General features: G+C 58.0%; 1 protein-coding gene across 12 annotated transcripts in view; it reads right to left on the bottom strand.

Annotated features, from left to right (window-relative positions):
- Window positions 1-24,015, bottom strand: part of LOC135578760 (uncharacterized) — a 37,819-nt gene that overhangs the window by 3,746 nt on the left and 10,058 nt on the right. For 6 of the 12 annotated variants that reach the window (XM_065054797.1, XM_065054798.1, XM_065054800.1 and 3 more), the window contains 12 exons: window positions 23,851-24,015; window positions 23,576-23,697; window positions 23,195-23,260; window positions 22,946-23,084; window positions 22,657-22,795; window positions 20,621-22,372; window positions 18,528-19,829; window positions 7,071-14,961; window positions 6,654-6,765; window positions 5,252-5,539; window positions 4,973-5,105; window positions 471-4,831 (listed from right to left, as the gene is read on the bottom strand). In XM_065054797.1, coding sequence (XP_064910869.1) covers window positions 22,248-22,372; window positions 22,657-22,795; window positions 22,946-23,084; window positions 23,195-23,260; window positions 23,576-23,697; window positions 23,851-24,015 — 756 coding nt within the window. In that variant the 3' untranslated portion in view covers window positions 471-4,831; window positions 4,973-5,105; window positions 5,252-5,539; ... (2 more) ...; window positions 18,528-19,829; window positions 20,621-22,247. The remainder of the gene's footprint in view (window positions 1-470; window positions 4,832-4,972; window positions 5,106-5,251; window positions 5,540-6,653; window positions 6,766-7,070; window positions 14,962-18,527; window positions 19,830-20,620; window positions 22,373-22,656; window positions 22,796-22,945; window positions 23,085-23,194; window positions 23,261-23,575; window positions 23,698-23,850) is intronic. The other 6 variants (XM_065054795.1, XM_065054796.1, XM_065054793.1 and 3 more) reach the window with 6 other exon arrangements.

Here is a 24,015-nt window from a genome sequence, read left to right as displayed (position 1 = left end):
CCAAAATGAAGTAAATTGAATTTGAGACCAAACAGCCTTAAAAATCTCAAAATCCTGCCCAAATATGGTCCCTCACAGCTTTATATAATAAGATATATATGTAAAAATAGATTAGATACATTACATAGTAATTATACATAATATATATAATATATATTAATATTTAATGAATATCATTACAATAGTATATTATAGATATCATTATGCCATTATATATTAATTATAAATTTCATTACATAATATCAATGAGTATTAGTTGATCAGTTAATTATATCAGATTATATATTATATATTTCTACTATTCATCATATTATATCGTTTATAGTAGCATATTGCTATACTGATTTAGTCTATATATTTACTATTAAATTAAAATTAACTTTAATAATTTAAATTTAAATTAAATTAAAAATAAGTTAAATTAAATTAAAATATAGAAATAAATTTTAAAATGGAATGTAAACAATTACGTGGGTTTAGGGAGGCGGCGACCAATCAGCGCCTTTCTCTCCTCAGAGGCAGCGACCAATCAGCGCCTTTCTCTCCCTCGGAGACAGCCGAGCGGGGCTGAGCCGGGGGAGGCTTTCCCGCCAGACGGCACCGGCCAATCAGCGAGCGTCTCCTCGGCCCCCTCAGCGTGAGGGAGAGCGGGACGGGGGAGACAAAATGGCGGCGGGTTAAAAAAGCCGAACATGTTCCCGCTTAAATATTAATTCAGTAAATTATATAAATAAATAGATTTTTAAAGCTTTTTTTGGGGCCAAATCAGCACCAGATCTGGGACCCCCAGCTCTAGACACGTTCAATGAAGTGAATTCAGCCCTAAAACCCCCCAAAAAGCAACGAAATGCCCCTCCCGGCTTTAAATACAATAACTTACACACTTATTTCAACAACTACTTACATTATTTTAACAATTAATAATTTAAACAATTAAGCGGCTTTAGGAGCCTCAGAACCGCCCAAAATGCTCAAAAAAACCCTCATAAAACCTCAAAAAGCCCCGTTTAAATATAATAATTTAAATTAATAAGCGGTTAACAGAAAAAAACGCATTTGGACTCGCAATCCTGGGAAACAGCCCCAAATCACCCCCCGGGCTTTAAATATTAATCTATTGTATAAATTCTTATCAATAAGTAGATTCAAAAAGCTTTAAAGTCGCAAATCGGCCCCTCAAACTTTAAACGCGTTAAATAAACCTTTTAAAAAGCCGATTTAGACCCCAACGGCCCCAAAACGGCTCCTCACAGCGCTAAATAATTGAAACAACTCAGCGTCTTCAGGAGCCCCGAACCGCAGTGAAATAATAAATCAAATAATAAACCAACAATTAAATCTTAGGAGCCTCAAACCCGCCCAAAATGTTCCAAATAAAACCTCAAATAAACCCTTTAAACATAACAACTTAAATAAATAAGGGCTCTAAAAAAACCGATTTGGACTCAAAATCCCGGGGAAAAGCCCCAAATCTCCCCGAGCTTTAAACTTTAATTCTCCTGATAAACCCTCAATAAACAGATTTCAAAGGCGCCTTCTGGCACAAATCGGCACCCAAAAATTACGTAAAAACATCTTTTAAAAGCCGAATTGGACCCAAACCAGCCCCGATTGCTGAGAAAAGCCCCGAACCGGCTCCTCCCGCGTTCAACACAAAGATTTAAGCCGCTAAAGCGGCTCCGGGAGCCTTAATCGCCCCCGCCCCCCCCCCCCCCCCCCAAACCCGCGGCTTTAAAACCCCAGTTCCGATCAAAACCCCCAGATACACCCCAGCCCGCCGGTCACTCATTAACCCGCCGAGCCCCAATTAACACCCGCACGATAATTACCGCCCTGACCCGCCCCGTTAACTGATTCCGGCCGCCGTTCCTGCCGTTCTCGGCTTTCCCGCCGCGGGGGGGCGGGGGGAGGGGGGGGCCGAAGAGCTCGCGCTGCCGCTGCCGCCTCCGCCTTTCTGGTCCTGCGCGCGTTCTGCGCCGCCCCATTTATTACCTCGTTGTCCCGCCCGGTCCCGCCCCCCGCCCGCCCTCCTGCCAATGGCCGAGCCGCCCCGTCAGCCGCGCTGCCCAATCAGCGCTTCGTTGCTGTGGGCTAACGTCGGCGAGAAAACGCCGACCAATCAGCGCCTTTTCTACCTCAGGGGCGCTAGCGAATCAGCGCCTGTTACTGGGAGGGCGAACTTCGGCGGAAAGTGACCAATCAGTGCCTTCCTCCCCTCAGCGACACGGTGACCAATCAGCGCCTTTCTCCCACCCCCTCGGAGAACCCCTCGTGGGGATGAGCCAATGGACGACTTCCGAGGCTGACACTGTCAGCCAATCAGCGAGCGCCTCCTCCCTCCCTCGGTATAAAATAGCGAATGAGCGCAGAAGGGGGAAACAAGATGGCGGAAGAGAAGACATCGTGGCGGCATGCAGCGGCGATTTAGGAGGAAGGAGGAGAGTCGGGGCTGGGCGGAAAACCGGCGGCTCCTCCGGCCGCGGCAGCAGCAGCGATCGGGGGGTGTGGGGGGGGGAAACCGGCGGCTCCTCCGGCCGCGACAGCAGCAGCGATCGGGGGATGTGGGGGGGAAACGGGCGGCTCCTCGGGCCGCGGCAGCAGCAGCGATCGGGGGATGTTGGGGCAAAACCGGTGGCTCCTCCGGCCGCGGCAGCAGCAGCGATCGGGGGGTGTGAGGGGGGGAAACCGGCGGCTCCTCCGGCCGCGGCAGCAGCGATCGGGGGATGTGGGGGGGGAAACCGGCGGCTCCTCCGGCCGCGGCAGCAGCGATCGGGGTGTGGGGGGGGGAAAACCGGCGGCTCCTCCGGCCGCGGCAGCAGCGATCGGGGGGTGTGGGGGGGAAACCGGCGGCTCCTCCGGCCGCGGCAGCAGCGATCGGGGGATGTGTGGGCGGGAAACCAGCGGCTCCTCCAGCCGCGGCAGCAGCGATCGGGGGGTGCGGGGGGGAAAACCGGCGGCTCCTCCGGCCGCGGCCGGCACGTGGCTTCACCGGCACCGCGGCCGCGAGACCGCGCGCTGTGGGGCTGCGGGGCGGGTGTGGGGCCGGGGGCTCCAGGGGTCCCGCAGCGGCGGCCGTGGGGCGGGATGGGGCGGCTGCGGTGATAGCTGTGGGGCACTGAAGTGGCTGCTGTGGGGGCTCTGCAGAGGCGTGTCTGGAGCTCTTGCGGGGCAGGAGCAGGGCTGCTGTAGCGATACCTGTGGGGCAGCCATAGGGCTGCCATGGGGTTACTTAGGGTCACGCATGGGTGGGGGGGCCGAGCGCGCAGCTGGGTGTAGCCCCACCCACGGGGGTGGGATCCGTGCTGAGGGGCGTGGACTGGGAAGACACGCCCATTGGGAGGCCCACCTGGGGAAACTGGGCAGGGGGTGGGGCCTCCGTGTGTCACACCCCCATAGGAGGAGCCGCTTGGGGTAGGGAGAAGGACACGCCCAAAGAGGGCGTAGCTTAGGAAGGGAGGGGTGGAGCCGAGAGTAGGGTGGGCTCTGTACAGCACGTGCTCTGAGGGGGCGTGGTTTAGCAGGGGCTGAGTTTAGGGGTGGAGCCGCGGGCGGGGCTTCGATGCATTATGCTGCTGGGAGGGGTCTGTAAGGGACACGCGCCTCGGGGAGGGCACAGACTGGCAGGGGCGGAGCTTGGACGGGGGGAGTTGGGGGTGTGGCTTTCTCAGACCACGCCCTTGGAGGGAGAAGCCGGACTGGATAGCACACTGAAAAATTAAAATTAGCTGTTGTTAATCACATCTAGTTTGATGTCTTTTTATTTTAACTCAGAGGTAATTAATAGCGGTCATGTTTTTGCACAACCCCAAAAAAGCTGTGGTTAAATTCAGACTGTCATAACTGTTTTCTAATATTATTTTACATCTAAATATCTTTTAGTGTTCTGTTGGGAATCATTACTGCCTGGGAACTTTTTAATACCCCTGTTTATAAACAGCCACTACTTAGTGGTTCCTTTATACTTCTCTTTAAAAAAAGAAATGTAACGTTTTGACTCTGTTTGGTTCTGAGCTTTGTTGCCTCCCATCTCGTGGCTCTGTTATAATTTAAATACTAAACACTCCCGATCACTTTCCAATGCTGTTTAAAATCTAAAGCTTCCTCACTTTGTTTCCTATGCAGTCATTCGTGTCTGCGGTTTATTTCATAACGGTTGTTCAAATGAAGCTACCAATGACTCCACATTAGTTTTCTGCCTTTATCATTTAAAAGGAATTCCAAACAATGTGTTTTTTAAACTAGCATTCAGATTGGGAACAACTGCTGCCTAGTTCACCAAGTAATAGCTGAAATTAAATTTACTTCTTGCTCATGCCTATATAATTTCATCTATTTACACTTTAACATTTTTATCATTACATTACTACCAGGCGGATTTACTAGCACACATTATTTTTTATTGTAGATATAAACTAGAGGTTTTTTTCTCTACAGGTATTACTTCCAATTAGTGATCCAGTATTTATATTCCACTCTTTTAAATTTTACTACATAAATTGGGGATTATTACTGTCTGCCTTGGAATTACCTTGGAATTTCCAGGCAAACCCACCGCAGCGCCTCGACGTGTCAAGATTGTCGGTGCCGGCTCCGCCAACAACGCGTCCAGCGAACGCCGCGGTGCTGCCGGGGCTGCGGCAGCGCGACGGAACCGACCGGAGCGCGGGGAGGAGACTCAGCCCAGCAGGTACCACACGTAACGTGGAACACCGGGCGGCACAACTTCATTTCAAAGGAGGAACACGCACACGGAGCACAAAGGATGCTCTTCTGCACGAGACGCGCTGTCCTTAGCAGCTGCACAGCGACGCTGTCTCTGTGATTGGGAGATCTGGTGGCAAATGAGGGAGCTCTGCACGTGGCACCTTTCAAACCTGCACACAGAGTCACACTTCACCCCACAGGTGACACCAGAAACTAGGAAGCCTCCAAAAAGAATTTACAGCCCCACACCCGAACCGGCTGCACTCACCTCCACCACCAATCCTGCTCTACACACACCTCCTTCTCCTTCACACACCCTTCAACAGCCAGATCCACAGCCATCTCCTCACGGTCATTCACTGCACTGAACGCAGCAGGGTAGGGGTGGAGGGGGGAGAAAGCTAAAGGAAATTTTTTAAAAACTCCCTCTGTTTCTTTCAGTGGCATTTTTGGCGTTATTTTTGTTGGGGGCCGGGGCACATGTTGGGGTGTTTTTAATTAAGGAAACTGCTGTTTCAGCCTGCAAGTGAAAACAAACCACACGCACAAGGCTGGACACGGTCAAAGCAGCCCCAGCTCGTTCCGCAGTCGCTGACAGCGCGTCCATTCAGCCGTCTGCCCGCCCTGACGCGCTCCCCCAGCGTACCCGGCTGGACACACACACGTGTGCTGGGGAACTCGGACCAGCGCTGCGGTCTGGGGAGGAGTGAAGGACGAACCAGAAATAGATCCTGCAAGAATCCGTCTCTAAAACACTGTAGATCAACAACGACAGCTGTAAGTCACAGACACTCCTCCTTTTCTCTCGGACTCTCACAACAGTAATAAGTAAGTCCTGAAGGATGGAAAACACCAGGATAGGCTGGGAACAACAACAAAGGTAGGTAAAAGAAGGTAAATGGGGGCTCTCAGGGGCCCCAAAAGACAAGCTCAGCTGTCCTGAGAGGAGCAGATGGGAATCAGAGGAGTCCTGAGGGGATTGGGGTGGGGGCTGTCCTGGTTTCATTAAAAAACAAGTTTCTCTTTCAGTGAATTTGCCTGTCAGCTAAAGCTTCATATTAGCTGCATTTTCCTGGAGAACCAGACACATACATGTTTTGATAAACATTGCAATGGAATGCTTACTTGTTGATAAGGACAGATTCACATCTTGCAAGAGGAGCAACAAGAAACAGGTGACCAACAAACTGACCAACCGTGTATAACATCCCCTTCACATGAATACTTCATATAGAAGTGGCAGATCATGAGGATCTTGTCCTCTTTGTCCCTTTTCGTCCCTTCTGCTTATGGTGACATTAGGAGAGGACCTTGCTAGTCGTCCCTGCAAACTGAGGCCTGCTGAGAGACTGAATCCAGCTCCGGTTGGCTGCAGAGTCCAGTCCAGGACTTCAGGTGCCGGCTCTGCAGTTGCTGAGACTTTCAGGATTGGTTTTGTATTATTTTCTCTACTCTTAATATAGCATTAGTAAAACATTGCCAGTTTTTCCAACTCTCTTCTCTCTGTCCTTCTTTCCCTCCGGATCGCCTGTCCTGAGTGGGAAGGGGGGAGAGGGAGGGGCAAAAGGGGGAAGTGGGGGGGAGACGGGGTTAACAATACATCTGCCAGGGTTTTACTGTCACCCCGCAATCTAAACCCTCGACAGGGGCCAACAGATGGGGGGTCCTGAGAGGAGACAAGAGGGGAAAATGAGGCCTCTGGGATGTGACAAGAGCAACCGGGGAAGTTTTGAGGGGAAGAGAGAAAAGAGGGGAATTTAACGGGGCAAAAGGTCAAACAGGCACCGTGATGCCACCAACGAGCCTGCAGGGACCCAAAGGCAGGCAGGGTAATCGCAGAGGAACTGGGAGGAAACGGGTTTCTGAGGGAACAAGGTGGCGAGTGAGCTTGTGAGGGGTCCAGAGGCAAAGGGATGTGTCCTGAGGAGAACAAATAGAGAGGTTCTTACTCTGAGAAGTTGTCCTTGACTTTGTTCCACCAGCAGCCGTCCTGCGGTCTCGGCACAGCCTGGGGATCCCTGACCCGCACCACCACAACCTTTAACAGCACATCGGGCTGCTCTAGAACCGCAATGACAAACAGCAAGTACTTCTCTAGGACAGCTTTGATGTGGGATTGTTCTGTTTTCTCTGCAACGGACAGGGAGAAATTTCTCCTCCCCACAGTACCACTAAACACCCCACCCATGACTGTTCAGGCATTTTGGGGCTGAAAGCCCCCATCTCTCACCGGCCTGCTCCTCCAGTAACGTCATCGTCACCCCCCGAGTCCCCCCATTTATTCACTCAAAAAAAAAAGGTAGAAAAGGAAAACAGCCCCAGCGGGCAGCACATTACTTTAAAACGCCATTTACCTATGTACATACCAGAGCGCCCAAACATGGGGGGCAGCGCCCCGAACAGCCGCAGCCACGTCCCACAGGCCGGCAGCCGCCCCCCGGCACGCTGGGGACGGAGGACGGAGCCGCGTCTCCCGCTCCGGCGCTGCTCCCCCCACCCGGGCTGGGGGGTCTGCTGAGCACGGGGCGGTCACAGCTCCCCCTCTGAAACACAGGAATTCCACATTAGAGTTCCGCGTTGGGGCGGCCGGGTGCAGCACCGCGCTGTGCCCGCAGCCTTTCCTTCCTTGTCCAATTTATACAACGGCCTCGGCTCCTCAGATTCCGCCAGGGCTGCTCTCCTCGCATTCCCACCAGGTGGTTCCCCAATCCCTTTCCCGCGAGCTAAAATACCCCCAACGGGCTCTTGTGCAGAGCACCGCTACCGCGCCGTCCTCCCGTTACGCGTCACGCAGGACGACACGGCTCATCTAGTAACAGAGACAAGCAAGAACTACGAACGCTTCTAGCGGCACTCCACAGGCAATACTAAAACCTGCCCACGACGTACCGCACTCACAAGTTGTGCTCCAAGTTTATCCCGCCCTCTCCAAAACAAAACAATTCCGGCACGCGGCTCAAGTCCGTCTAACGCTCAGCGCCGCGATCGGGACGCTCGGCCACACGGGCGGCTTCACGGCGCTCGCGCCCCTTGCACGCTAAAGCCACCGCAGCTTCCGCTGTAGGTTTTGGCGTTCGAGTGCACAGTCAGAGCCGAGGCCTATCCGAGAATCAAACCGAACTGCGGTACGCCTCACCGCTACGTACGGGGCCGGCTCTACACCGCGACGGAGCGCCGGAACAACCGACACCAAAAGCTGGCCGCACGAGCAACCACCGCACGCCTGTAAGGCGCTCGCAAGCCCGTGCGCGCTATCCTGCCTAAATTCCGTACCGCGACTTACGGACGCCCCGCGAGCGCGTGCCCGGTCCCGGCTCCCAGCGCAGAAAGACCCCTCGCCAGAGGTCCTCGTCCGTCCCCGCCGCGACGCGACCGAGACGAGGAGTCTCTCCAGAGAAACCCCCGGGGCGCGCCGACAGAGCCCTCGACTCCGCGGGCCCCGCGGCCGCACAGAGCGGGTCCTCCGGCCGCCTCGCCGGCTGAAACGGGGAAGGGAACGGGACGGCAGAGTCAGCAGCGCTGCTAAGCCGCATTCTTCACAGTATCACTGTATGTTTGGGACGGGAAGGGACCTCAAAAGATCATCCAGTCCAATCCCCCCATGGAGCAGGAACGCCCAGGTGAGGTCGCACAGGAGCATGTCCAGGCGGGTTTTGAATGTCTCCAGAGAAGGAGGCTCCGCAACCCCCCTGGGCAGCCTGGGCCAGGCTCTGCCACCCTCACTGAGAAGAAGTTTCTTCTCAAATTTAAGTGGAACCTCTTGTGTTCCAGCTTGATCCCATTACCCCTTGTCCTATCGTTGTTTGCCACCGAGAGGAGCCTGGCTCCGTCCTCATGGCACTCACCCTTTATATATTTATAAACATTGATAAGGTCCCCCCTTAGTCTCCTCTTCTCCAAACTAAAGAGCCCCAGCTCCCTCAGCCTTTCCTCACACGGGAGATGCTCCACTCCCTTAATCATCTTGGTTGCCCTACGCTGGACCCTCTCCAGCAGTTCCCTGTCCTGCTGGAACTGAGGGGCCACAACTGGACACAATATTCCAGATGCGGTCTCACCAGGGCGGAGCAGAGGGGAAGGAGAACCTCTCTCAACCTACTAACCACCCCCCTTCTAATACACCCCAGGATGCCATTGGCCTTCCTGGCCACAAGGGCCCAGGGCTGGCTCATGGTCATCCTGTTGTCCAACAGGACCCCCAGGTCCCTTTCCCCTACACTGCTCTCTAACATGTAATTTCCCAACCTATACTGGAACCTGGGGTTGTTCCTGCCCAGGTGCAGGACTCTACACTTGCCCTTGTCAAATTTCATCAGGTTATTCCCCGCCCAACTCTCCAGCCTGTCCAGGTCTCTGATGGCAGCACAGCCTTCTGGCGTGTCAGCCACCCCTCCCAGCTTGGTGTCATCAGCAAACTCGCCGATAGTGCACTCTATTCCCTCGTCCAAATCGTTAATGAATATATTGAATAACATTGGCCCCAGCGCTGACCCCTGAGGCACTGCACTGGATACTGGCCTCCAGCTGGACTCCGCACCATTGACTACCACTCTCTGGCTTCTCTCCTTAAGCCAGTTTGCAACCCACCTCACTGCTCTATTGTCTAGACGAAGCTGTTCCATTACTTTCCCAGGGACAGAGCTGAGGCTGACCGGTCTGTAATTACCCGGGTCCTCCTTCTTGCCCTTTTTGAAGACTGCAGTGACATTCGCTTTCCTCCAGTCCTCGGGCACCTCCCCCGTTTCCCAAGACTTGGCAAAGATGACGGAGAGCGGTCCAGCAGTGACTTCAGCCGGCTCCCTCAGCACCCGCGGGTGCATCCCATCCGGACCCGTGGATTTATGGATGTCCAGACTATTTAATTGCTCCCTAACCCAGTCCTCATCGACTAAAGCAAACTCCTCCACTGACCTGGCTTCATCCGGGGTCTCAGGGGTACAGGGCTCCCCAGGACGGCCTCCGGCAGAGCAGACAGAGACAAAGAAGGCATTCAGGAATTCTGCCTCCTCTGTATCTTCTGCCACCAGGGCACCCACCCCGTTCATCAGTGGGCCTACATTGCCTCTGGTGTTAGTTTTATCTGCTATGGATTTGAAAAAGCTCTTTTTGCTGTCCTTGACCCCTCTCGCCAGCTGTAATTCTAGGGGGCCTTGGCTATCCTAGCTGCCTTCCTGCATCCTCTAACAGCAGCCTTATATTCCTCCCAAGTGGCCAGCCCCTGCCTCCATGACCTGCAAACTCTCCTCTTCTGCTTGAGCATACCCAACAGATCCCTGTTCAACCACGCAGGCCTCCTGGCTCCCTTCCTTGACTCCCTTCGTGTGGGGATGCTCTGATCCTGAGCGTGGAAGAAGCAATCTCTGAATGCAACCCAGCTATCTCGGGCCCCTTTTCCTTCAAGCAGTCTTGCCCGTGGGATTTCCCCCAGCAATTGCTTGAAAAGGCCAAAGTTAGCCCTGCTAAAGTCCAGGGCTGCAATTCTACTTGCTGTTCTGTTCCTGCCACCCAAGATGCTGAACTCCACCTTCTCGTGGTCACTGCAACCCAGGCAGCCCTCAACCTTTCCTGCTTCGACCAGACCCTCCTTGCTAGCGAGGATGAGATCCAGCAGTGCACCTCTCCCAGTCGGCTCCTCCACCACCTGCATGAGGCGGTTCTCACCGATGCACGGCAGGAACCTCCTGGACTGTGGCTGGCTGGCTGAACGGTCCTTCCAGCAAACAGCAGGGAACTTAAAATCCCCCACAACAACCAGGGCCTGTGACCGTGAGGCCGCTCTCAGCTGCCCATAGAAGGCCTCATCAGCTTCCTCAGCCTGATCTGCTGGCCTGCAACAGACGCCCACAGCAGTGTCACCCCTGCCAGCCTGCCCCTTGATCCTGACCCATACACTCTCAACTCGCTCCTCATCCGCTCCCGGGCAGAATTTAGTACACTGTAGCTGCTCTCTCACATAGAGAGCAACTCCACCACCACGCCTGGCTGGCCTGTCTTTACTTCATTTGATGAGGTTAGTTGTAATCGTTTAGTTTCTCGCTGACAACACGTCTCTTAATTATTAGTTAAATACAAACTAAGCTCTCAGCTCCTAAACAACGTGTTACTTAACCTTCCGTCTCCCTCTTGTCGTGCAGAAGGAGCTAAAAGGTGAAAAACGTCCCCTCACCGCGCAGGCGGTCAGAAAGCATTTCCCTCACGTCAACCGGTTCCTGAGGGCCGCATCTTGTAGAACTTCACCGCAGCGTACGCTGACTCGGCAGCTTCTCTTCAAAAGCGGGAAGAGAAAACAGGGACAGGCGTCTGAAAAAACAAGGCAGAGAACAGAGCAGCTGGGAACACCGTGTCATTCGCACGTGCACGTCCCACAAGCCCCCGAACGTGGGGGGGCTCCCTGAGGAAAACAAAGCGGGGGCAGCGCCCCAAACAGCCGCAGCCCCGGCCCGCAGGCCGGCAGCCGCCCCCCGGCACGGCAACGCTTCCGGCCGACCCGAGAAGGGAGCCGTTCGTGCCGGCCGGTATCGACACCCCCCTTTTCCAGGCAGCTCGGAGAACTCCCTTTGCCAGCGTCGTCCTGGTACGTTTCCCTCGTCCGGCTGCTCTTGTCTGTACCCCGTGTGCACCATCAAGACGGTTTTCTAGGCACGTTTCCCATTGCCTCGTTCGCACAGGGCTTCTAAATTCGCTCTTACCTGTTCGTCCGATCTCGACAGAGCGCGTCAGCTCCTCGCGCCGCGAGGCGCCGCTGCTCTCCCGTCGCCGGTGACGGCTCCTTTGGACCCTAATTCTGATCGGGCTATTAATCTCCTATTAATTGCTTATGCTCTTTGTTACAGTTTCCTGACGTTGGCTGGAGGACACGGCCACCTGGGCTCACAGACGCGGCTTCCGTACCGGTCTCTGTCCTCTCGGTGGCTGGTTTTACAGCGGCGCCTGCCAATTTATTGCCAGTTTCCTGAGCAGCGTTTCCCTTCTGAGGCCCGTTGCAACGCGTGACGGCAACTCTCCTAGCAACAGCACAGCTTCCAGCAACCGGAGCATCACGTTTAATCTGCCTCCCTTGTGCCGTTAATACACTTTATTCTTTTCAAACGGCTTCAAGGGCCCGCACCCTTCAAGAAACCTGCTTAGAATCAGTGCAGCTACTAATCTTCTTCTCTTTGCGTAACTCTACAGCTCACGCGAGAGCAATTGCTTCAGCTTTCTGGGCAGAAGTCCCTGGAGGTAAAGCTATAGCTTCCCTTACCTGCTGGGCGGTCGGCACCGCACGCCCGGCTTCACGTACCCCTCGCTTTACGCAAAGCTGCTCCCATCGCTGACCCGGGAGGCTTCGGCATCCTCCAGCGGCCGGTCCCTTCAATCCGCTTCTGCTGTTGCCGAGCAACCGTGGGCCACCGACTGCCGGACGGATCCCCTGAGGAAAGAAGCCGCGCCGACAACGTTAGCAGGAGCAGTATTTACATCATTAAACGTTTAAGGAGGCACCGAGGGAGGGGTGTCGTTTGCACACCAATGGGGACCTGACCCCCGTCGGGGGGGACGGACACCGGCACGCACAGACCCGACCGCGAACCCCCGCGGCTCGATCGGCGTCTCTGCCCCCCCCCCTTGCCGTGCGCTGCAGTACCCGAGTTTCGCCACAGGGCGGCAGCACCGAGGCGCGCCGCGGCACCGCGTTGGGGCGGCCGGGTGCAGTACCGCGCTTTGCCCACAGGACGGCGCCACTGAGACCCGCCGCGGCAGCCCCGGGCGAGCGCTCGTGCCGCGTTTCGCGGGAATCCCGCCAAAAAAAACCCAAAAAGCAAACGCGACCAAACAAAAAAGCGCACAGAGAGAGCCGCGGCGCGAAAGCCGCGCCGCAGGACACGGAACCCGCCGGGGCTCGCCCCGAGCTCCCGCCGAAGCGGCGCCCCGCTCGCCACGCCACCCAGCCCGCCCGCAACCGCGCCTTAGCTCTGCTTGTAACCGTCCCCGCGACCGACGGGGGCTGCGCCGCTCCCGGAGGGGCTGCCGCACCGGGCACGGGCGCTGCGCCGGAGGGAGACGCGGCTCCGGACCGCACGCCTCCCAGCAGCTTCGCCAGCGCGGCCGTAAGGGCGGGGGGGGGGGAACCGGAACCGAACGCCTCCGCGCCGCGCCGCGCCGGCCCCTCCCGCTCCCCCCGTTCCAACGGCACGGTCACCCTCGCCGCTGCCGCACTCACCTGCCGCCTCTTTCGCCGCTCCGTGCCCCTCGCGCTCCCCCGCCGTCCCGCCGGGCTCCGCGGGCACCGACAGCCGCCGCGCCCCGGACACGCGCGCAGCGGGAGGTCCCCGGCTGTCCCCTCCTTCCCCTCCGCCCTCCTGCCGCCTCCGGGAAACCTCACGAAGGGCGGTCCTGAGCCGCCCGCCTCCCGATGCCCGGGCGCCGGCCGCAGCGAGCGCTCCGCAGCCGCCCCGACCCCCGTTCCCGTTCGCTCCCGGTCTCCCCCCCCGGCCCCGGCACCGAGACACCGCGGACCTATCAGCGCTCGCGGTTTGGGCATGCGCACTAGGGAGACTGCAGCACCCGCCCCTTGCCGCATCCCGGTTCGCTCCCCGGGACACGTCAATCATCTCCCTCTCCGCCTATCAGGGCTCGCGACTGGGGCATGCGCAGTAGGGACACCGCAACGCCCGCCTCTTCCGCACCATCATTGGCTGCGGGCGGCACGCAGTACCCAGCCCTCGACGCCCGCCCCTCCGGCAATCTGATAGGCAGACAGCATGAATTTGCCTGTCAGCTAAAGCTTCATATTAGCTGCCTTTTCCTGGAGAACCAGATACATACATGTTTTGATAAACACTGCAATGGAATGCTTACTTGTTGATAAGGACAGATTCACATCTTGCAAGAGGAGCAACAAGAAACAGGTGACCAACAAACTGACCAACCGTGTATAACATCCCCTTCACATGAATACTTCATATAGAAGTGGCAGATCATGAGGATCTTGTCCTCTTTGTCCCTTTTCGTCCCTTCTGCTTATGGTGACATTAGGAGAGGACCTTGCTAGTCGTCCCTGCAAACTGAGGCCTGCTGAGAGACTGAATCCAGCTCCGGTTGGCTGCAGAGTCCAGTCCAGGACTTCAGGTGCCGGCTCTGCAGTTGCTGAGACTTTCAGGATTGGTTTTGTATTATTTTCTCTGCTCTTAATATAGCATTAGTAAAACATTGCCAGTTTTTCCAACTCTCTTCTCTCTGTCCTTCTTTCCCTCCGGATCGCCTGTCCTGAGTGGGAAGGGGGGAGAGGGAGGGGCAAAAGGGGGAAGTGGGGGGGAGACGGGGTTAACAATACATCTGCCAGGGTTTTACTGTCACCCCGCAGTCTAAACCCTCGACAGGGGCCAACAGATGGGGGGTCCTGAGAGGAGACAAGAGGGGAAAATGGGGCCTCTGGGATGTGACAAGAGCAACCGGGGAAGTTTTGAGGGGAAGAGAGAAAAGAGGGGAATTTAACGGGGCAAAAGGTCAAACAGGCACCGTGATGCCACCAACGAGCCTGCAGGGACCCAAAGGCAGGCAGGGCAATCGCAGAGGAACTGGGAGGAAACGGGTTTCTGAGGGAACAAGGTGGCGAGTGAGCTTGTGAGGGGTCCAGAGGCAAAGGGATGTGTCCCGAGGAGAACAAATAGAGAGGTTCTTACTCTGAGAAGTTGTCCTTGACTTTGTTCCACCAGCAGCCGTCCTGCGGTCTCGGCACAGCCTGGGGATCCCTGACCCGCACCACCACAACCTTTAACAGCACATCGGGCTGCTCTAGAACCGCAATGACAAACAGCAAGTACTTCTCTAGGACAGCTTTGATGTGGGATTGTTCTGTTTTCTCTGCAACGGACAGGGAGAAATTTCTCCTCCCCACAGTACCACTAAACACCCCACCCATGACTGTTCAGGCATTTTGGGGCTGAAAGCCCCCATCTCTCACCGGCCTGCTCCTCCAGTAACGTCATCGTCACCCCCCGAGTCCCCCCATTTATTCACTCAAAAAAAAAAGGTAGAAAAGGAAAACAGCCCCAGCGGGCAGCACATTACTTTAAAACGCCATTTACCTATGTACATACCAGAGCGCCCAAACATGGGGGGGCAGCGCCCCGAACAGCCGCAGCCACGTCCCACAGGCCGGGAGCCGCCCCCCGGCACGCTGGGGACGGAGGACGGAGCCGCGTCTCCCGCTCCGGCGCTGCTCCCCCCACCCGGGCTGGGGGGTCTGCTGAGCACGGGGCGGTCACAGCTCCCCCTCTGAAACACAGGAATTCCACATTAGAGTTCCGCGTTGGGGCGGCCGGGTGCAGCACCGCGCTTTGCCCGCAGCCTTTCCTTCCTTGTCCAATTTGTACAACGGCCTCGGCTCCTCAGATTCCGCCAGGGCTGCTCTCCTCGCATTCCCACCAGGTGGTTCCCCAATCCCTTTCCCGCGAGCTAAAATACCCCCCAACGGGCTCTTGTGCAGAGCACCGCTACCGCGCCGTCCTCCCGTTACGCGTCACGCAGGACGACACGGCTCATCTTGTAACAGAGACAAGCAAGAACTACGAACGCTTCTAGCGGCACTCCACAGGCAATACTAAAACCTGCCCACGACGTACCGCACTCACAAGTTGTGCTCCAAGTTTATCCCGCCCTCTCCAAAACAAAACCATTCCGGCACGCGGCTCAAGTCCGCCTAACGCTCAGCGCCGCGATCGGGACGCTCGGCCACACGGGCGGCTTCACGGCGCTCGCGCCCCTTGCACGCTAAAGCCACCGCAGCTTCCGCTGTAGGTTTTGGCGTTCGAGTGCACAGTCAGAGCCGAGGCCTATCCGAGAATCAAACCGAACTGCGGTACGCCTCACCGCTACGTACGGGGCCGGCTCTACACCGCGACGGAGCGCCGGAACAACCGACACCAAAAGCTGGCCGCACGAGCAACCACCGCACGCCTGTAAGGCGCTCGCAAGCCCGTGCGCGCTATCCTGCCTAAATTCCGTACCGCGACTTACGGACGCCCCGCGAGCGCGTGCCCGGTCCCGGCTCCCAGCGCAGAAAGACCCCTCGCCAGAGGTCCTCGTCCGTCCCCGCCGCGACGCGACCGAGACGAGGAGTCTCTCCAGAGAAACCCCCGGGGCGCGCCGACAGAGCCCTCGACTCCGCGGGCCCCGCGGCCGCACAGAGCGGGTCCTCCGGCCGCCTCGCCGGCTGAAACGGGGAAGGGAACGGGACGGCAGAGTCAGCAGCGCTGCTAAGCCGCACTCTTCACAGTATCACAGTATGTTTGGGACGGGAAGGGACCTCAAAAGATCATCCAGTCCAATCCCCCCATGGAGCAGGAACGCCCAGGTGAGGTCGCACAGGAGCACGTCCAGGCGGGTTTTGAATGTCTCCAGAGAAGGAGGCTCCGCAACCTCCCTGGGCAGCCTGGGCCAGGCTCTGCCACCCTCACTGAGAAGAAGTTTCTTCTCAAATTTAAGCGGAACCTCTTGTGTTCCAGCTTGATCCCATTACCCCTTGTCCTATCGTTGTTTGCCACCGAGAAAAGCCTGGCTCCATCCTCATGGCACTCACCCTTTATATATTTATAAACATTGATAAGGTCCCCCCTTAGTCTCCTCTTCTCCAAACTAAAGAGCCCCAGCTCCCTCAGCCTTTCCTCACACGGGAGATGCTCCACTCCCTTAATCATCTTCGTTGCCCTACGCTGGACCCTCTCCAGCAGTTCCCTGTCCTGCTGGAACTGAGGGGCCACAACTGGACACAATATTCCAGATGCGGTCTCACCAGGGCGGAGCAGAGGGGAAGGAGGACCTCTCTCCACCTACTGACCACCCCCCTTCTAATACACCCCAGGATGCCATTGGCCTTCCTGGCCACAAGGGCACAGGGCTGGCTCATGGTCACCTTGCTGTCCCCAGGACCCCCAGGTCCCTTTCCCCTCCACTGCTCTCTAATATGTAATTTCCCAACCTATACTGGAACCTGGGGTTGTTCCTGCCCAGGTGCAGGACTCTACACTTGCCCTTGTCAAATTTCATCAGGTTACTCCCCGCCCAACTCTCCAGCCTGTCCAGGTCTCTGATGGCAGCACAGCCTTCTGGCGTGTCAGCCACCCCTCCCAGCTTGGTGTCATCAGCAAACTTGCCGATAGTGCACTCTATTCCCTCGTCCAAATCGTTAATGAATATACTGAATAACATTGGCCCCAGCGCTGACCCCTGAGGCACTGCACTGGATACTGGCCTCCAGCTGGACTCCGCACCATTGACTACCGCTCTCTGGCTTCTCTCCTTAAGCCAGTTTGCAACCCACCTCACTGCTCTATTGTCTAGACGAAGCTGTTCCATTACTTTCCCAGGGACAGAGGTGAGGCTGACCGGTCTCTAATTACCCGGGTCCTCCTTCTTGCCCTTTTTGAAGACTGCAGTGACATTCGCTTTCCTCCAATCCTCGGGCACCTCCCCCGTTTCCCAAGACTTGGCAAACATGACGGAGAGCGGTCCAGCAGTGACTTCAGCCGGCTCCCTCAGCACCCGCGGGTGCATCCCCTCCGGACCCGTGGATTTATGGATGTCCAGACTATTTAACTGCTCCCTAACCCAGTCCTCATCGACTAAAGCAAACTCCTCCACTGACCTGGCTTCATCCGGGGTCTCAGGGGTACAGGGCTCCCCAGGACGGCCTCCGGCAGAGTAGACAGAGACAAAGAAGGCATTCAGGAATTCTGCCTCCTCTGTATCTTCTGCCACCAGGGCACCCACCCCGTTCATCAGTGGGCCTACATTGCCTCTGGTGTTAGTTTTATCTGCTATGTATTTGAAAAAGTTCTTTTTGCTGTCCTTGACCCCTCTCGCCAGCTGTAATTCTAGGGGGCCTTGGCTATCCTAGCTGCCTTCCTACATCCTCTAACAGCAGCCTTATATTCCTCCCAAGTGGCCAGCCCCTGCCTCCATGACCTGCAAACTCTCCTCTTCTGCTTGAGCATACCCAACAGATCCCTGTTCAACCACGCAGGCCTCCTGGCTCCCTTCCTTGACTCCCTTCGTGTGGGGATGCTCTGATCCTGAGCGTGGAAGAAGCAATCTCTGAATGCAACCCAGCTATCTCGGGCCCCTTTTCCTTCAAGCAGTCTTGCCCGTGGGATTTCCCCCAGCAATTGCTTGAAAAGGCCAAAGTTGGCCCTGCTAAAGTCCAGGGCTGCAATTCTACTTGCTGTTCTGTTCCTGCCACCCAAGATGCTGAACTCCACCTTCTCGTGGTCACTGCAGCCCAGGCAGCCCTCAACCTTTCCTGCTTCGACCAGACCCTCCTTGCTAGCAAGGATGAGATCCAGCAGTGCACCTCTCCCAGTCGGCTCCTCCACCACCTGCATGAGGCAGTTCTCACCGATGCACGGCAGGAACCTCCTGGACTGTGGCTGGCTGGCTGAACGGTCCTTCCAGCAAACAGCAGGGAACTTAAAATCCCCCACAACAACCAGGGCCTGTGACCGTGAGGCCGCTCTCAGCTGCCCATAGAAGGCCTCATCAGCTTCCTCAGCCTGATCTGGTGGCCTGCAACAGACGCCCACAGCAGTGTCACCCCTGCCAGCCTGCCCCTTGATCCTGACCCATACACTCTCAACTCGCTCCTCATCCGCTCCTGGGCAGAATTTAGTACACTGTAGCTGCTCTCTCACATAGAGAGCAACTCCACCACCACGCCTGGCTGGCCTGTCTTTACTTCATTTGATGAGGTTAGTTGTAATCGTTTAGTTTCTCGCTGACAACACGTCTCTTAATTATTAGTTAAATACAAACTAAGCTCTCAGCTCCTAAACAACGTGTTACTTAACCTTCCGTCTCCCTCTTGTCGTGCAGAAGGAGCTAAAAGGTGAAAACCGTCCCCTCACCGCGCAGGCGGTCAGAAAGCATTTCCCTCACGTCAACCGGTTCCTGAGGGCCGCATCTTGTAGAACTTCACCGCAGCGTACGCTGACTCGGCAGCTTCTCTTCAAAAGCGGGAACAGAAAACAGGGACAGGCACCTGAAAAAACAAGGCAGAGAACAGAGCAGCTGGGAACACCGTGTCATTCGCACGTGCACGTCCCACAAGCCCCCGAACGTGGGGGGGCTCCCCGAGGAAAACAAAGCGGGGGCAGCGCCCCAAACAGCCGCAGCCCCGGCCCGCAGGCCGGCAGCCGCCCCCCGGCACGGCAACGCTTCCGGCCGACCCGAGAAGGGAGCCGTTCGTGCCGGCCGGTATCGACACCCCCCTTTTCCAGGCAGCTCGGAGAACTCCCTTTGCCAGCGTTGTCCTGGTACGTTTCCCTCGTCCGGCTGCTCTTGTCTGTACCCCGCGTGCACCATCAAGATGGTTTTCTAGGCACGTTTCCCATTGCCTCGTTCGCACAGAGCTTCTAAATTCGCTCTTACCTGTTCGTCCGATCTCGACAGAGCGCGTCAGCTCCTCGCGCCGCGAGGCGCCGCTGCTCTCCCGTCGCCGGTGACGGCTCCTTTGGACCCTAATTCTGATCGGGCTATAGATCTCCTATTAATTGCTTATCCTCTTTGTTACAGTTTCCTGACGTTGGCTGGAGGACACGGCCACCTGGGCTCAGAGACGCGGCTTCCGTACCGGTCTCTGTCCTTTCGGTGGCTGGTTTGACAGCGGCGCCTGCCAATTTATTGCCAGTTTCCTGAGCAGCGTTTCCCTTCTGAGGCCCGTTGCAACGCGTGACGGCAACTCTCCTAGCAAGAGCACAGCTTCCAGCAACCGGAGCATCACGTTTAATCTGCCTCCCTTGTGCCGTTAATACACTTTATTCTTTTCAAACGGCTTCAAGGGCCCGCACCCTTCAAGAAACCTGCTTAGAATCAGTGCAGCTACTAATCTTCTTCTCTTTGCGTAACTCTACAGCTCACGCGAGAGCAATTGCTTCAGCTTTCTGGGCAGAAGTCCCTGGAGGTAAAGCTTTAGCTTCCCTTACCTGCTGGGCGGTCGGCACCGCACGCCCGGCTTCACGTACCCCTCGCTTTACGCAAAGCTGCTCCCATCGCTGACCCGGGAGGCTTCGGCATCCTCCAGCGGCCGGTCCCTTCAATCCGCTTCTGCTGTTGCCGAGCAACCGTGGGCCACCGACTGCCAGACGGATCCACTGAGGAAAGAAGCCGCGCCGACAACGTTAGCAGGAGCAATATTTACATCGTTAAACGTTTAAGGAGGCACCGAGGGAGGGATGTCGTTTTCACACAAATGGGGACCTGACCCCCGTCGGGGGGGACGGACACCGGCACGCACAGACCCGACCGCGAACCCCCGCGGCTCGATCGGCGTCTCTGCCCCCCCCCCCTTGCCGTGCGCTGCAGTACCCGAGTTTCGCCACAGGGCGGCAGCACCGAGGCGCGCCGCGGCACCGCGTTGGGGCGGCCGGGTGCAGTACCGCGCTTTGCCCACAGGACGGCGCCACTGAGACCCGCCGCGGCAGCCCCGGGCGAGCGGTCGTGCCGCGTTTCGCGGGAATCCCGCCAAAAAAAACCCAAAAAACAAACGCGACCAAACAAAAAAGCGCACAGAGAGAGCCGCGGCGCGAAAGCCGCGCCGCAGGACACGGGACCCGCCGGGGCTCGCCCCGAGCTCCCGCCGAAGCGGCGCCCCGCTCGCCACGCCACCCAGCCCGCCCGCAACCGCGCCTTAGCTCTGCTTGTAACCGTCCCCGCGACCGACGGGGGCTGCGCCGCTCCCGGAGGGGCTGCCGCACCGGGCACGGGCGCTGCGCCGGAGGGAGACGCGGCTCCGGACCGCACGCCTCCCAGCAGCTTCGCCAGCGCGGCCGTAAGGGCTGGGGGGGGGGGAACCGGAACCGAACGCCTCCGCGCCGCGCCGCGCCGGCCCCTCCCGCTCCCCCCGTTCCAACGGCACGGTCACCCTCGCCGCTGCCGCACTCACCTGCCGCCTCTTTCGCCGCTCCGTGCCCCTCGCGCTCCCCCGCCGTCCCGCCGGGCTCCGCGGGCACCGACAGCCGCCGCGCCCCCGAGACGCCCGCGGCGGGAGGTCCCCGGCTGTCGCCTCCTTCCCCTCCGCCCTTCTGCCGCCTCCGAGAAACCTCACGAAGGGCGGCCCTGAGCCGCCCGCCTCCCGATGCCCGGGCGCCGGCCGCAGCGAGCGCTCCGCAGCCGCCCCGACCCCCGTTCCCGTTCGCTCCCGGTCTCCCCCCCCGGCCCCGGCACCGAGACACCGCGGACCTATCAGCGCTCGCGGTTTGGGCATGCGCACTAGGGAGACTGCAGCACCCGCCCCTTGCCGCATCCCGGTTGGCTCCCCGGGACACGTCAATCATCTCCCTCTCCGCCTATCAGCGCTCGCAACTGGGGCATGCGCAGTAGGGACACCGCAACGCCCGCCTCTTCCGCACCATCATTGGCTGCGGGCGGCACGCAGTACCCAGCCCTCGACGCCCGCCCCTCCGGCAATCTGATAGGCAGACAGCATGAATTTGCCTGTCAGCTAAAGCTTCATATTAGCTGCCTTTTCCTGGAGAACCAGATACATGTTTTGATAAACATTGCAATGGAATGCTTACTTGTTGATAAGGACAGATTCACATCTTGCAAGAGGAGCAACAAGAAACAGGTGACCAACAAACTGACCAACCGTGTATAACATCCCCTTCACATGAATACTTCATATACAAGTGGCAGATCATGAGGATCTTGTCCTCTTTGCCCCTTTTCGTCCCTTCTGCTTATGGTGACATTAGGAGAGGACCTTGCTAGTCGTCCCTGCAAACTGAGGCCTACTGAGAGACTGAATCCAGCTCCGGTTGGCTGCAGAGTCCAGTCCAGGACTTCAGGTGCCGGCTCTGCAGTTGCTGAGACTTTCAGGATTGGTTTTGTATTATTTTCTCTACTCTTAATATAGCATTAGTAAAACATTGCCAGTTTTTCCAACTCTCTTCTCTCTGTCCTTCTTTCCCTCCGGATCGCCTGTCCTGAGTGGGAAGGGGGGAGAGGGAGGGGCAAAAGGGGGAAGTGGGGGGGAGACGGGGTTAACAATACATCTGCCACACGGCGGCCGTGGGCACCCCGGGGCGGGGCACGAAGCTGCTGCGTCCCCCCAGTTCTGGATCCCCTGACCCAGAGCAAAGCGCAAAGCGCTCCCCTCCTCCGGCTGCCGACAGCCAGCCCGGCTTCTTGCACAGCCCCCTGGTTCCCCCCTCACCCCGTCCCCCCAGTTAGTCCCAGGGGTGTTTCTGAAGCCCATGGACACCTCAGCCCCACCCGGGGGCAGGATGGGCCTCTGCTGGCTCTGCCCTGGTGCCCACTGGTTTGCTCCCCGTGCTCCTTCTGGGGGGGCCTGGATACCAACTGGATCCACCTGGGCACCCCCAAAGCGCCTTTTTAGCACTTATTTTTCTCCTGAAAAAGCAAACACAGGGGGCTTTCTGCCATCCTGCCCCAGGGACTCCTCTCAGACCACACCGGTGCTTGGTTTCCCATCGCCATTTATTGCAGCCGCTGCCTGCTCAGTGCCCGGGGCGGTGGGACCGGGGCCGGGACCCCGTCCTGCCCGGCTGTCAGGGGGTTGGTTCACGGCGGGGGGGCGGGATGGGCGGCAGCAGCTGCGGTGCCAGGGTGAAGCGTCTGGGAGACGAGACTGGTAGGTGCAGCAGCACGGCTGATCTCAGCGAGGAGCGGGTGCCTGGGGGCGAGGGGCAGGGTCAGCCACAGACACCCACCAACAGGGTCCTGCCCCCACCCTGAAGCACACAGGCTGTTGTCCCACACTGCCCAGCACCACCCCCCATGTGCCCCCAGCTCCCTCCAGCTCCACCACGAGGACCGGCTGCCCCAGCAGCCAGTGCTGCCCCCACAGCCCAGCCCAGACCCCAGACCCCCCTCCCACCCCGCCCAGCTGTGGGCACAGACCCATCCCCCCAGACAGCGGGGTGTCCTCTGCCCCCCGGTGCCCTGACAGGGCCATACTTGGCCGGTTCCTGGAGGTCGGGGTGTCTGGGGTGGCCCTTGGCATTGTGGGCAGCTCAGAGCCCCCCATCATGGAGAGCTGCTCGTCCTGCTGGTTCCCATCAGTGCCGTCCTGGCCCAACAGCTGCATCGCGTCCTTCTGGGAAGGGGAGAGCGTGTGACCCAAACACGGGGCCCCGTTCCGCATCCCCCAGCAACCCTCCCCCAGCCAGCTCTCCCCGGGGAAACTGAGGCACAGATGGATCCCCCCACAGGCTCAGATCCCCCTCCCCACCTCTGTCATCCCTACCTTGTTGGGGCTGCGGGCACTGGGTTGGGATGGCCGTGGGGTGCTGGGCGGTTTGGGCTGGAAACGCGGGGGCGTGACGGTGTGTTGGCCTCCGCAGCTCCGCGGAACAGTGGGGTATCTACACTCGCCCGTCCGCTCCCTGTGGGACAGGACATGGGGGTGCTCAGTGCCCGGCAGGTGGCACCCCGTGTGTCACTCGACGCCAGGAGGGGTCGGGGGGTGCTCCATGTTCAGGGGGCAGTTACTCACGGTCCAGGTGCCAGCATGTTGAGGGGCCGGTCGCAGGACAGGCAATGGAAACCGGGCAGCAGCTGCCTGGAGGGGGGAGAAAAGGGCTGGGGAGCTCCTGGGGGGCACAGCCCCACCTGCACACCTGCCACAAAACGCCTCTGCACCCACCCCCCAAGACTGGTTCAGGAGGGCTCCTCCCGCACGTGCCCCCTCATTGTGCCGCCTCTATCGCTGCGAAGCTGCAGCTGGCAGGAGCACAAGGCACAGCCACTTGCTCAGCATCCCCAGGGGCGCTGCCCACATGGCTCCCACGCCAGGTACCACACCGGCACGAGCCGGGACAGCCAGCAGGAACAGGGCCAGCACTGCCAAAGCCACCACTGTCCCCATCGCACTCACTTCCTAATCCCAGCGGCATCGTCACGCTCTGCCTGCAGCGCCTTCTCCTGGAGCTGCCCGCTGAGGCTCTTCCACCGCTCCTCCTGCTGCTGCCGGAACGCCCCCAGCTCCCGGCGGTCCAGCTGTGGACGGGTGACACCCTCAGCCAGCTACCCCAGGATGGGACATGGCGGTCCCCTGGGGCACAGCCGGGAGGGGGGACCCTCGCAAGAATGCTGCCTTAGGCTGCCAGGCCCCCAAGGTGCCAGTTCTGCGTGGAGGGGACGAGCCCTCACCTTGCAGTCCATCTGTCTCTGCAGCTCTTTCTGGAACTGGAGCCAGCCGTTCTCCTGGCCCGTCACCCGGCTCGTCACCTCCTCCATCATCTTGGTCAGCCGCTCCTCGCACGCCTCAAGCTGGCTGCGACTGACTTTGTCAGCCAGGGAGGCTTTGTCTGCTTT

Source organism: Columba livia, chromosome 2 (genome assembly GCF_036013475.1).
Source record: "Columba livia isolate bColLiv1 breed racing homer chromosome 2, bColLiv1.pat.W.v2, whole genome shotgun sequence".
NCBI classification, from domain to species: Eukaryota; Metazoa; Chordata; class Aves; order Columbiformes; family Columbidae; genus Columba; species Columba livia.
This window is presented reverse-complemented; position numbering and strand designations above follow the sequence as displayed.